The sequence below is a fragment of the Alligator sinensis genome, unplaced genomic scaffold (genome assembly GCF_000455745.1).
Source record: "Alligator sinensis unplaced genomic scaffold, ASM45574v1 scaffold73_1, whole genome shotgun sequence".
NCBI classification, from domain to species: domain Eukaryota; kingdom Metazoa; phylum Chordata; order Crocodylia; family Alligatoridae; genus Alligator; species Alligator sinensis.
The window spans coordinates 919,267-932,635 of NW_005841838.1; the positions used below are offsets into that span (position 1 = coordinate 919,267).

At 42.7% G+C, this 13,369-nt stretch overlaps 1 protein-coding gene across 2 annotated transcripts in view; it reads right to left on the reverse strand.

Annotated features, from left to right (window-relative positions):
* Positions 1–10,016: 10,016 nt before the first annotated feature.
* The window catches only part of CARHSP1 (calcium regulated heat stable protein 1), a 60,010-nt gene continuing 56,657 nt past the window's right edge, over positions 10,017–13,369 (reverse strand). For both annotated transcript variants that reach the window (XM_025203125.1, XM_006015495.3), the window contains exon 4: positions 10,017–11,715. In XM_025203125.1, coding sequence (XP_025058910.1) covers positions 11,553–11,715 — 163 coding nt within the window. In that variant the 3' untranslated portion in view covers positions 10,017–11,552. The remainder of the gene's footprint in view (positions 11,716–13,369) is intronic.

Genomic DNA, 13,369 nt, shown 5'->3' on the forward strand with positions numbered 1-13,369 from the left:
CCCCCCCCAGGTTTTAGTAAATTCACTTTTCAAAGTACAATAGTGGCACAACTGGAAAATGTAAATGACTAATATAGATTGTTTTCTATACACTTCAGTCTGAGCCAGTGCAAATTATGTTTGTATATGAATTGACAACTGAAGAAAAGCAACTAACACAGGCAAATCCTTTTTTGCTACACTTAAAGTCTGGTCTTACTGGTAAGATCTTATGTCAAGCAGATACCATGTGTTTTAATGCTGCACCAAACACATTGAAGTAAAATGTGCTACAATGAAAAACCAAGCCAAAAATGGTAGACCTCTAATGTTACTGTATTATATACAGCCAAAAGTAAATTCCACACTGGACTGTAACTAATTCCAATTAATTTAAGGGGACAACAGAAACCTCATTTTAGCATGAATATTATTTTAAATTGAAAATAGTGAAAGGTGTCATTATGCAACACACACCTGTTTTTACTGCACATCACTTGTTTGGAATGAAATGGTTTACTTGAAATTATAGTGTTGTTTATATTTATAGAAAATATTTAAAATCTTTTGGCAATCCAGACAGTACTCGTACAATAAAATTATTAAATATATAACTGGGCCTGATGCTTCTTGTGCCTTGATGCACTTTATTTTACTACAAGCAACGCAATTCAATTCAGAGAAACTCATTTAACTAGTCGCCAAACTGCTGTCTCCTACCTGCATGAATGCCTATTATCACAAAAATAAAAGCTGTTCTCTAAGACTTTCTGTAAGCCAAACAGTTTACACAAGGAATGTGAATACAGCTGGCTTGGTCAGAGTCCTCCAAGAGAAGTACCTCTTCTGGGGTTTATGTCAGTCTTGAACAATAATGCTGGCATCAACTATAGTCAGTAAAATGGTACGGATTTGAGAATTTCTGAACAGATACTACCTCTATTGCTAACGTGTTAACAGCCATTGTTGTCCATGTGTGTATAGTGTAGTGTTGAAGTGGTTGGTAGTACTATGGGGTGCGTGGTGGCCCAATGAATGTATGGTGAGGGCCACCCTGCTGTTGCCTAGTTGTTTGGGGGGTTTTGTGGGGTTTTTTTTATTTATTGGGGGGGGGGGGTCATAGCCTTCAATACAAACCATTTGTGCTCAGAACACAATCAGTTTTCAACCTTGAGAGAAAATCCTTCCCCAGAAGACAAACTGCATGATAAAATAATCTGGAATCCTAAAAACTATTCTCGAATTCTCATCTCCTGTACAGCTGTGAACAATTACCAAGGTTTATCATCTACTGTGCAAAATTATGAACAGGCTGTAGACAAATGAATTATTTCTACTTTCTCTCCTTTCTCATGCTTGTTCTAACATAAAATCATGTTAGATATCTTTTAAAGGAATAACAAATTATTCATGCTAAACGAACTCTTAAGGAATTGCTCTAGTGTTTTAAAATGTCATCATTTTTAATTATTATTTTTAGTGCTGTTGCTGCCAATCCATTTTATGGAGAAAACTTATCTAGTAAACTAAAAAAAAAACAATTTTGGGAAGCTTTAATGCTCTGTATTTATCAAGAGACTATTGTAGGGAAGTGTCCTTGACAAGCCTGGCTGATGTTTTGACAAACCAGGCAAAGCTCAGGAAACGCTGTACTTTGGCCTAGGGAGCTTTTCTAATATTGTTCCTTGTAAGAGAAAAAGTTTACTGACCTTTCTTTACTAACCATCTCAAAGTAATTTTTACCATTTTGACCCATCTATCTTTAACAAGATATAGACATACTTGTTCTTCTGAGGTAGGTGACTCAAAGAGATACAGGTTATCTATTAGCCAAACAACTGCTTAAAATTGCCTGTTGAGGTAATATGTAACTAAGTTATATCTTGCCTTTTTTTTAATGGCCACCTGCTACTGCTTCCATGTGAACAGACCTACAGTATTATTCATTTGCTCATGGTTCCTTCCTGTTTTAAGTCCTTGTGAAAAGGCATTTAGCAGAATTTGCAGATTAATTGGAATCTGACAGACCACACTGTGAGTGCTTCTGCTATGGCCTCAAACTTGCAATCTTTGGGCTGTCAACTGTGTGCCTTAGTGCCAGTGCCAGCCCCAGCTCATGGTTATGATTGATGACCGGGGTGGATAAAATTATTTTTTTTAAATCGGATCTTTTTGCTTCAATTGTATTTTTTTTAAAGATTTTTTTTTTAATAAAGCTATATAAAGATGGTTTTACTTTAAGAGATGTTAAAGCTCAAAAATATCAGGGAATATAGATTATAACTTCCAGTTATATACTATTTTAGACAATATATTCATGTAACCTTTTTAGAAAAGTTTTATAAATAGGTCACAACAGGCCATGGACTATATTAGCGGCCCAATCTTATGGGGTTCCTAAAGGGTCCTCTTATAGATTAATATAGATTAAAGAAAATAACTCTACCCAATGGGACTCGCTGCTCAGTCTAGAAGATCCCATTAAACATCCCTGTGATGCTTAGTTTCACTTCTCAACTTGTAGAGTTCTGTCTCCAGAGATAACATCCTTGTTAACAGCAGTATATGGAGATGAAAGATAAAAAACCTGATTACCTACCCATCAGCCCTCTTGTCTTTCTGCAAGTTTCTGTACACAAAGGCAAGGCCTTGCCTCTCTCTAAAAGTACAAAGTTTCAAGAAGTTAAATGAATAGAGGATTGTTGGGGGTGGAGTAGATCTGGGTGAGGAGGAGGAGTCTGGAGATAAATGTGAGGAGAGGAGGGGCAGTTGAAACAAAAGTGAAAAAAAGAACAGAATAGTCCAGAAATCTTGAGGGATAAGTTTCTGAGTATAGTCTCCATTGACTTGAGATCTAGTGAGGGAATGGCATGGTAGAAGGGAAAACCTAGCATGGCAGCAGGCTTGCCAGGCTGTAAAAGAGACCCTGTTTGGGAATTCATAGATTCATAGATTCTAGAGTCAGAAGGGACCTCAACAGATCATCGAGTCCGACCCCCTGCATAGGCAGGAAAGCCTTCTCTTGCAGAGGCTGAAGAGGTCCAGGTGCCCCAGTCTCTCCTCAGAGAGCTTGGCCTGCAAGCCCTTAACCATACGAGTGGCCCTTCTCTGGACCCTCTCCAGGTTATCCACATCCCTCTTGAAGTGTGGTACCCAAAATTGCATGCAGTATTCCAACTGTGGTCTGACCAGCGCCCGATAGAGGGGAAGTATCACCTCCTTGGATCTGTTCGTCATGCATCTGCTGATGCACGATAAAGTGCCATTAGCTTTTCTGATGGCTTCATCACACTGCCGACTCATGTTCATCTTGGAATATTTTGATGAAGTTCCTCTACCAGTGGGTAAGACAGACGTGTGCAAAATGCAAACAGGGCAACAAAGAAATGCAAAGCCCAGCTGCCTGAATGAAACAACATCTTGAGAACTGCTTTTTCTCAGGAAGAAGCTGCTTTGAAGATGATGAATGGAACATGTCTGAACATGCAGGATCTCCAGGTTAGTAAACTTTAGTAAACTTTCTTATTTCATACTTCTTTCTTAAGGACTGCCTGTCTTTACTGTCCATAACTTTTGGGTGGACTTCTGGGCTACTTGAATTCTCATAAAAATGTTTGAGCAAAAATATAGTTGTTACTTTATGGAACTATCATATTTTAATGCAGTTGTGATATAAACTAATTGCTGTAATAAGCAGATCTTCCTTGGACAGTTTCACTTCTAAAGTAATACTGAGTGCAATGACCGAGTAATACTAAATGAGCTGTACTGTAGTGACTGCGTTGACTTCTTTTGTTCAGGAGGATCCATCCACAACACAGAGGATTCTGACTATCCATCCTCAACATAGTCATCACTGTCTACAGTTTCAGAGTTATTTGCTAATGATACCAGTGTTCCAGTCAAATGTATGTCACCGGTAGCAAAAAGGAAAAAAAATCTCATTCATTCAGAGACAACCATAGATAAGTTTGTAAGAAGAATGAGCAGATTACAGCTGGAGATAACTGATGAAAAAAATTGCTCCGTTTGTTTATGCAACAAACTCTCCTTTCCGTAAGGTTGAGAACAGATACTTCATTGACATGGTTCAGTCATTATGATCAGGATACAGTCCATCCAACAGAGCAGATATAGCAGGCAAATTGCTGGATGAAGTGTATGAGAAATTGAACAGTGTGCAAAAAGTCTAGAGGGGAAAAATGTTAACCAGCATCTTGATGGGTGGAGCAATGTCCACAATGATCCAGTAATATGTGCTTGTATAACAACAGAAGAAGGGACTGTGTATGTTACAGAAATAACTGATACATCAGGAAATGCACACAGAGCAGAATACTTGCAAGTAGTAGCAGTAAAAGCTATAATAAACTGAAAAATAATGCAAATGTCTAGTACGCTGCTGTCACAGACGATGCTGCAAATGTATCAAAGATGAGAAAAAATCTAAAAGAAAGCGAAGAAATCCCCAAGCTAATAACATGGCTGCAGTGCTCATTTGATGCACCTCTTAGCTAAAGACTTCAGTGCTCCAGAAATAAAGGCTGATGTTGAAATTGCAAAAGACTTCCATAACAACCACTTTGCAGCAGCTGATCTGAAGAAAGCAGGAAGAAACAAACTAACTGTCCGACAAGACGTGCGGTGAAAGTCGGTAGTGGACTGTTTTGAGCGATATACTGAGAACTGGCTCAATCTGATAATTTGTGAACAAAATCATGACAAAATAAATGGAACCGTCATAGCTAAAGTTCTCAACATTAGGCTAAAGAGAAATGTAGAACATATACTGACTATCCTGAAGCCCATTTCTGTAGCCTTGAACAAACTGCAGGGGAATCACTATTTTATTGCTGATGCTGTTGAAAATTGGAAGGAACTGAGTGAGACCTTGAAAAGAGAAATACGCAATGACAGAGTTAATTACAAGCATTAAAAAACAAATGGATCAAGCACTATCTCCAGCTCATTTTCTTGCCAATATTCTCAATACTCGGTGCCAGGGTCAATCCTTAACTGCTGAAGAAGAGGAGTTGGCTATGACCTGGGCATCCAGCAGTCATCTTTCATAGTACCAACTATAATAAATTTCAGTGTTAAGGGTGAATCATTCAAGAAGGTGTTTGCAGAGGAGGTTTTAAAGAAAGTCACACTAGGGGGATCTGTATCTGGGGCAGATGCAGGCTGCAAGCTCAAGCTCCCAGCCTGCATCCCCACACCTCCCCCCGTGACCCAGCACAGCAGGGAGCAGAGCTGTGCGGAAAACCTTGCCACTTCTCAACCCCCGCTGCCCCAGCAATGCACCTCCTGGGCGCAGAGCTGTACTGAGGGCAGTGGCACAGAGTTGCGCCTTCCAAAGCAGCGGCAGGCTCTGGAGGCGTAGCACCAGGGCAGTGGGGGGCAACTCGCACTGGCAAGGTACCACCGCATGGCCCTGCTGTCCCCAGCTGTGCCAGGTAGCGCCCACCGGCACTGGAAGCCCTGGGGAAAGGACGCAAGGCAGGAAATCGAGCCCGCAGCCTGTACATGCTCTGGATACAGACCTGGGGGGTGCAGGTCTCCCCTGCCCCCCGAGACTGCATGCAGCAGTGGGGAACCAGCCCTCCCCCTTCATGAGCCAACTGCAGCCCCGTCCTATTCCCCACTGGGGCCCTGCAGCTGCGCATTGCGGCCCTGGTCCCCAAGCTCCACCAAGCTAGGCAGCAGCCTCAGCTGGCGCCTGCCCCAGATACAGATCTGGAGGATGCAGATCCCCCCTGCCCCTTGGGAGTGCGCACAGCTGTGGGGAGCCACCCCGCCCAAGCCCACAGCATGGGGGGAGCAGGGGCAGAGGACTGCACACCCAGGTCTGCACCCCTGGCAGCTGGGGGACCCCTCTGATAGGGCTGGGGGGGCAAGGGGCACCATAAAGGCTGTGGGTGGAGAGTGAGGGGTACCAGCAGAGGCTGGGGGGGGGGACTTTAATTTTAATTATGGATTTTGGGGGTTTTAGCAGAGAATTTGTGATTTTTTTTTTTTTAATCAGGAAAAACCAGGATGCCTGCTGACCAGTGATTTAAACTGTGATTTAAATCTATTTGATTTAAATCAAACCCACCCTGTTAATGACTTAGATGGGCTACAATCCTTCCCTACAACACTCTGCTCAGTGAAGAGGGGAGCAGGAAGCTGTACTTTTTTCACCATCGGATGGGTTCTGTTCCTTGTTAAAGGACTGTTAATGGGATGATGGTGGGGGCAGTCCTTTGAGTGACTGTTCCTTCCTACAGCCTTTGCTAAGAGCAGGATCTGGCTGAAACACGTATTTGGCACTTTACTGGAAACTGAACTCCTGAAGCAGGCCATTCACTCTTAAATGTGTTGAGTATCGAAGAAATTTAAAATGGAGAGCAAGTTAATGAACAGAAGTCAAGCAATGATGTTTCTGTAAGCTTGTTCTCTCTGTGCTTAATTTCATTTTTAAATATAGGCAGTGAACTGTTCATCCTTAAAGGAAAACTGCATTCTTTCTACATGGGAAGAAAAGGAAAATATGTAAGTGACAAAGCAGAATTTAAATGTACCTAAAATACTCTTTACCTCCCTGGTTTGCTTTTCTTCTGGTCCCCACTTTTGAACTCCTTGCTTTGCGGACTAAGGAATATGTGCCACTGGGGGGGACATGAGAGGGAAGCTTCTCCTAATTCCACTCAACCTGTAGGAATGATGTGGCAAGACTGAAACTGAGAAGCTATGTTCACTCAAGTTTGCACTGGACTTGTGTGCTTTCCTTCAAAAGCATGCACTATGGGGCTCTGGCCATTCCACGCAACTCCCTGCAGGACATTGGCATTTATAAGGGTTAGAGACTAAACCCTTATGATTACCTCACCTCCGTCTTTCACCAGACCAAGGGGAAAACCACACCAGGCAGAGTAGAGGATGAGCACAGTAGGAATAATCACCTTCCTCCTATTGCCATAGAATTGGTGTATGACCAATTAATAAAATTAGACACATACAAGTCAGCAGGACCGGATGATCTTCATCCGAGAGTGCTGAAGGATCTAGCCAAAGTCATTGCGGAACCCCTGAGGACTGGAGAAGTCCCTGAGGACTGGAAGAGGGCCAATGTTGTGCCCATCCACAAAAAAGGCAGGAGGGAGGACCCGGGTAACTATAGGCCAATCAGCTTAACTTCCATCCTAGGGAAAATCCTAGAAAAGTTCATCAAGGAATCTATCTGCAATAAGCTCGCAGAAGGCAAGATTCTGAATAACAGCCAGCATGGCTTCATCGCGGGCAGGTCTTGCCTTACCAACCTCATCTCCTTCTATGACCAGGTAACTTACCACCTGGACATGAAAGAGCAGGTTGACATTGTATACCTAGACTTCCAAAAGGCCTTTGATCTAATATCCCATGATGTCCTCACCAGAGAATTGAAGGATTGTGGGCTTAACTCCGAGACATTCAGGTGGGTGAGAAACTGGCTGCAGGACAGGACCTAGAGAGTCGTAGTGAACGGATCTGTGTCATCCTGGCGAGAAGTGGGCAGCGGTGTCCCGCAGCGGTTGGTGCTTGGTCCAGTGCTTTTCAACATCTTTATTAACGATTTGGATGTGGGGGTGAAGAACTCACTGGCCAAGTTCATGGACGATACCAAGTTACGGGGAAGCGTGGTTACACTTGAAGATACAGGTGGACCTAGATAGGCTGGTAAGTTGGGTGGATCAGAACCTGATGAAGTCCAACATTGAGAAATGTAAAGTGCTCCACCTTGGGACGAGCAACCCCCAACACACCGACAGGCTTGGCAGCACCAAACTGACTAGCACCAGGAATGAAAGGAACCTGGGGTAATAATAGGACACAGTATAAATATGAGTCAGCAGTGCGATGCTGTAGCCAGCAGGGCAAATAATACTCTGGCATACATCAATCGATGCATCTCCAGCAAACCAAGGAGGTGATTCTTCTGCTCTTCTCTGCACTGGTGCGACTGCAGCTGGAGTACTGCATCCAGTTCTGGACATCACACTTTAACAAGGACATGGACAAACTTGAAAGAGTCCAAAGAAGAGCCACCCATATGACCAGAGTCTTAAAAGGCAAGCCACACAAGGAAAAGCTGAGGGATCTGGGACTCATCAGCCTGAGGAAGAGAAGGCTGAGAGGGGACCTGGTAGCAGCTTACCGCTATACTAAGGGAGTTACATCAAAGGCTTGGTGAGCAACTGTTCACTAGAGCACCTGAGGGGAAAACCAGGAGTAATGGCCAGACTCCTGGAAGATGGATTCAGGCTCAACATTAGGAGAAACTTCTTCACAGTCAGGGTGTCCAGACTGTAGAATAAGCTCCCTCCAGAGGTGGTGCAATCGCCTACCCTGGAAATTTTCAAGAGGAGACTGGACAGTCACCTTGCTGGGGTCACCTGACCCCCAGTTATCTTTCCTGCCTGGTGCAGGGGGCTGGACCCAATGATCTTCAGAGGTCTCTTCTGGCCTTACAGTCTATGAATCTATAAAGCCTTTTTTCAAACCCCATGATGCTCCCATGGGAACAGTTTAAAAGAAATCCTTTAAAAGGATGTCTTTTTTCCTGTTCCCTTCATTTAAAAAATAAATAAATAAAAAGGTAAAACTTACCAGCTATAAAACAGAGATCATCAGTCATTCTCTATATCGGAGGTTTTCAAACTGTGGTCTGCGAGCTCCATTCAGGTGGTCCACAGAAAGGTGACCTAAAACTAAAGCTGACAAACATTACACCTGACTTCCCAGAACTTTGCTCCAAAAAACAGGCACATCCATTGAATTAGAAAGGTAAGACTACTGATATTAAAATATGAGTTGTGTGCTTTGATTTGTAGAACAAAAAAAAGTTTAAGTGGTCCACCAAGATCCTCAGCAATTTTCAAGCGGTCTGCAAAAAAAAAAAGTTTGAGAACCACTGCTCTAGATGGATCTTTGGCTCTCTTGATAAATCCTCAGTAAACACTTCCTACAGAAACTAAGTAACTGTTATAATTTAGTCTACAGGCAGTCCTCAGACTTACGACACAATTGGTTCCTGAAAACCAGGTCTGAAGTCGAAACGTTGTAACTCGGAACTGATTTTCCCATAGGAACAATGTTATAAATGGGGGATTGGTTCCTGAACCAAGACCTGATACCCTATTTTCACCAAAAATAACCTAGAATTTTGTACTCAATCAATTATAGATGAGTAATATAGCTACATGAATGCATTTATATTGTAAATAGCAATCATATTGATTTGGAAGGACTTCTTTGAGGTGACTTTGCTGGACGTTTTGAAGGGCTCTTGGTTGGACTTTTTGAAGGTTTCTTGGCTGGAGTCTTCTCAGGAGTCTTGGCTCCAGGTTTTTCTGGAGGCAGCTGCTTTCTTAAAGAAAGTGTCCAAGGAAGTTTGGGGACACGTTCTCCAGGGAGATGGGTGACGCAGCAAATTTGTTCACTGGCACGGCTTGGCATCAGATCAAGTGTTGTAAAGTTGAAACTGACCTCAGAAAGTTGAAACAGGGTGTCAGTTTATAAACCTTCTAAGTGTGAAACTTTGTAACTCAAAACGTTGTAAGTCGAGGACTGCCTGTATTGTATGCTGAAGCTACTTTGTATCCTGCCTGCAGGTTTTCATCAAATATCCAGGATGACAGATGTGCTACATGTGCATTTGATTTCTCAAAATTCACCTCCCAGCGTCTTTCTTGTGTGTTGGCAGAGGACTTGGTTCAGAGTGTGCTTGGACCAGGATATGACTCCTAGGTACTACTGCAAAAAGAATAGTAAGAGTCCTATTTCATTCAAAGGAGGCCAGAATTTCTCTTTTGCAGCTTGGTAACTGGATGGTTGCAACAGAGGAGGAAGAGAGGGTGTCGCGCTTGTCAAGTTACTCCACATATTCAACAAACACACCTATAATCTTATATAATCTCAAAGTGGTTTTTTGATCATATGTGCGCATGCCTCTACCTTTTTACTGTATACTAATTTTTAAAAAGGAATAAGGAGAGCAGATGCTGAAGACAATTGTCTTAGAGAGATATGAAATATGCTTTTATTTGAAAGAAACAGTATCAGTTAAGCTAGAGGCTACACAGTGTACACCTCACTGCTACTCATACAAGACTTAAGGCTTAAGCCAAAAAGCTCAGAACAATTCATACAGGCTATTCAGTACAACACCAAAAAGGTAAAACAAAACATCACAGTCACTATTGCCCTTCACGTTTCTGGTCTCAAATGTCTGCATGTAGATCAGAATTACTTGGGCTAGTTCACATTTCAACACAAAACAGACTGAATATGTTCCCTGGCAGCACAAATGCTGACTGTTATGCGACTATAGTGAATACATACAGGAAGTTAGAGAATTTCACCAAAAGAAAAGAAGTTTCATTTTTGCAAAGTGATCAAAGATCTAATTAGGTCTTATGAATACATGAGAAAAACACTTCACTTAGAAAACCTTGGAAGGGAGGCTGCACCAGAACTGCCGTAGAACTCAGTATAGTTTACAATGCTTTGCTTCATGCTTTCTTGCACAATGCAAAAGAGAAGAGATTCTAGTTGGTGGGAGCACTGTACACTATCAAACAAGCTTTGTAGGACAACACAGTTGCAGAATCCACTAAAGCAATCAAACTGCTAACAGCCTTTTACAGAGAATGATCCAACCACTGTAGAGTCTGCTTTTCAGAAGGGAGCTGTGTGTGTTCATTCCTCTGCCCAAACTACCCACTACTGATAAACCAAAAAAACAAAATTAAAAATAGCAGTTTTCAGATTTCACTTAATTTGGACATTCACATCCCTGCTGCTTTCCACTTCATAACGTGAAGCAACCTGAGACTGCTCATCTGGCATTAATCCACCACAAAGGCACGCAAAGTAAATTCACAAGCAGCTTTAAATGTGATATGCTCCACACCTGTGCAGCTATTTAACCTGCAACAGTTCCACGTGAAGGGTAGGCAGTAGTCACTGGCAAAACTGTCACCTGATAAAGCACCAGATTAAGACTTTCTAAGATGTTACTGAAGTGGTGAGCTGCCATGTGTGACCAAGAGAATTTCAGTAATGAATGTGTGTCACTCGCTCTCACTCCCTCGCAAGTAAATCAACCATTATTAGCAGCAAGCTTGGAGATGCTGCACACTTACAGAAATTTAGCTCAAGGGTCCTGGTAAAAATTGGGCTTCTGAGCCATGTTTCTCATTACTGCTGTTGTGATAGGCAGGCTACCTGCACTGAGTGGTGTATTTGGAATTTCTAGCTAGCATCTTTGAGCATTTCAGGTCATACTTTAAAAAAAAAAGGCAGAAAAGTATTCTTGCTTTTAAAAATGAACTTGGACACTTCCCTTAGGTAATATATTTTTTTCTTATCAGGACATGTCATGCCCACTGTAAAACAAGGCAGTTTTTTTGGCCAACTTATAGTTTCTTAACATTCTAATATATACCTCCCTACTGTGTATCTGTATTATTCATATGTCAGAGTCATTGGATAGGCAGTTTTTGAGCAATACCACACAGTGTCCTTAATGATAAAGCATCATGCTGGATACCTTAGGAGCTAATGACATGTCCTGACCAGGTCTCATGTTTTGTGCCGGGTGCAAGATGGGTAATAACCACTTCTACAGCCTGCAGTTTCTCATTCTTAGGTGGAATAGAGCACAGCTTGTAGGTGACTTCATCTCCTGACACTGGAACGTATTCTCCCTCAATGCTGTAGAGAAATAAAAACAAAGAGAGGGCCAGGTAAACAGAGCATTAGTGGGCACTGGTGGGTGAAGCTGCCCTCACAGCATTGGTACTGGAGGGAGGCAGTTTGTGCTGTAGAGCAGGACTCTGCTTCATAGACCTGACACTTGGCCACAGTGGATTATGACCCAACATCTACCAGAAGTGCATGGCCCACCTCCCACAACACATCCACTCACTCACCACACACACTCTCCTGCAACCAAGTCAAAACATGCCTCTACATTTCCCCATTTTTGGGAGGAGGATAGGGAGAAAGTCCTCAACACCCTGCCTAGCAGCAGTGTAGTGCATCCCCGCCCTTACCCCAAGCCAAGCCAACCATGTTCTGCAGGCCTGCAGCCATAGGAATTCCTCTATTCCTGCAGCAGGATATGAAAATTTATCAAATTCATCCAAGTGCTGTAGCAGCCATCTATGATTCTCTCACACCAACCACTAAACCTCCCTCCCTGCCCCCACCCACCTAGATACAGTACAGTCACAATTACTGTACAGGCAGTCCTCAGACTTATGACACAATTGGTTCCTGAAAACTGCGTCTTAAGTCGAAACGTTGTAACTTGGAAGCAATTTTCTCATACGAAAGTGTTATAAATGGGGGTCTAGTTCCTGAACCAAGGCCTGATACCCTATTTTTACCAAAAATACTCCAGAATTTTGTACTCGATTAGTTATAGATGAGTAATATAGCTACATTAATATACTTATATTGTAAATAGCAATCTCATTGATTTAGAAGGACTTCTTTGAGGTGACTTTGCTGGACTTTTTGAAGGGCTCTTGGTTGGACTTTTTGAAGGTTTCTTGGCTTGTGTCATAGACATTATGGCTGGAAGGGGCCTCGGAAGATCATCGAGTCCAGACCCCTGCCTGAGGGGCAGGAAGTCAGCAGGGGTCATAGGATCCCAGCAAGATAAGCATCCAGATTTCTCTTGAAGGCATTCAACATGGGTGCTTTAACCACCTCCGATGGCAGGATGTTCCAGACCTTGGGGGCTCGGACAGTAAAGAAATTCTTCCTTATGTCCAGCCTGAAATGGTCTTGCAGTAGTTTATAACCGTTCGACCTCGTCATCCCTTGGGGCACTCTGGTGAACAAACGTTCCCCCAGATACATTTGTATATGAGTTTGTGTGCAAGTCTTCTCAGGAGTCTTGGCTGCAGGTTTTTCTGGAGTCTTGTCTGCTTTCTTAAAGAAAATGTCCAAGGAAATTTAGACAGATGTTCTCCAAGGAGATGAGCAACGCAGCGAACTTGTTCGCTGGCATGGCATTGCATCGGATCAAGCATTGTAAATCAAAACTGGCGTTGTAAAGTTGAAACGGTGTCAATTTATAAACACTGTAAGTGCAAAACGTTGTAACTCGAAATGTTGTAAGTCAAGGACTGACTGTATTACTGTATTGTTATGCCTGCTGGATCCTAGGTAGGCATAACGTGTACTCTCTCTTATGCACAGGTCATCAGTTGGAAGCAATGTGTGCTGCAGGTTGCCCACCTAGCTAAGGTTCACACAGCAAGTGTCCACCTACACTGACAGACTCCAACGTTCAAGCCGAAGCACCTTGCTTCGGCTCTGCAGGCAATAAATATCATTAATAAAATACCAGTCAGCA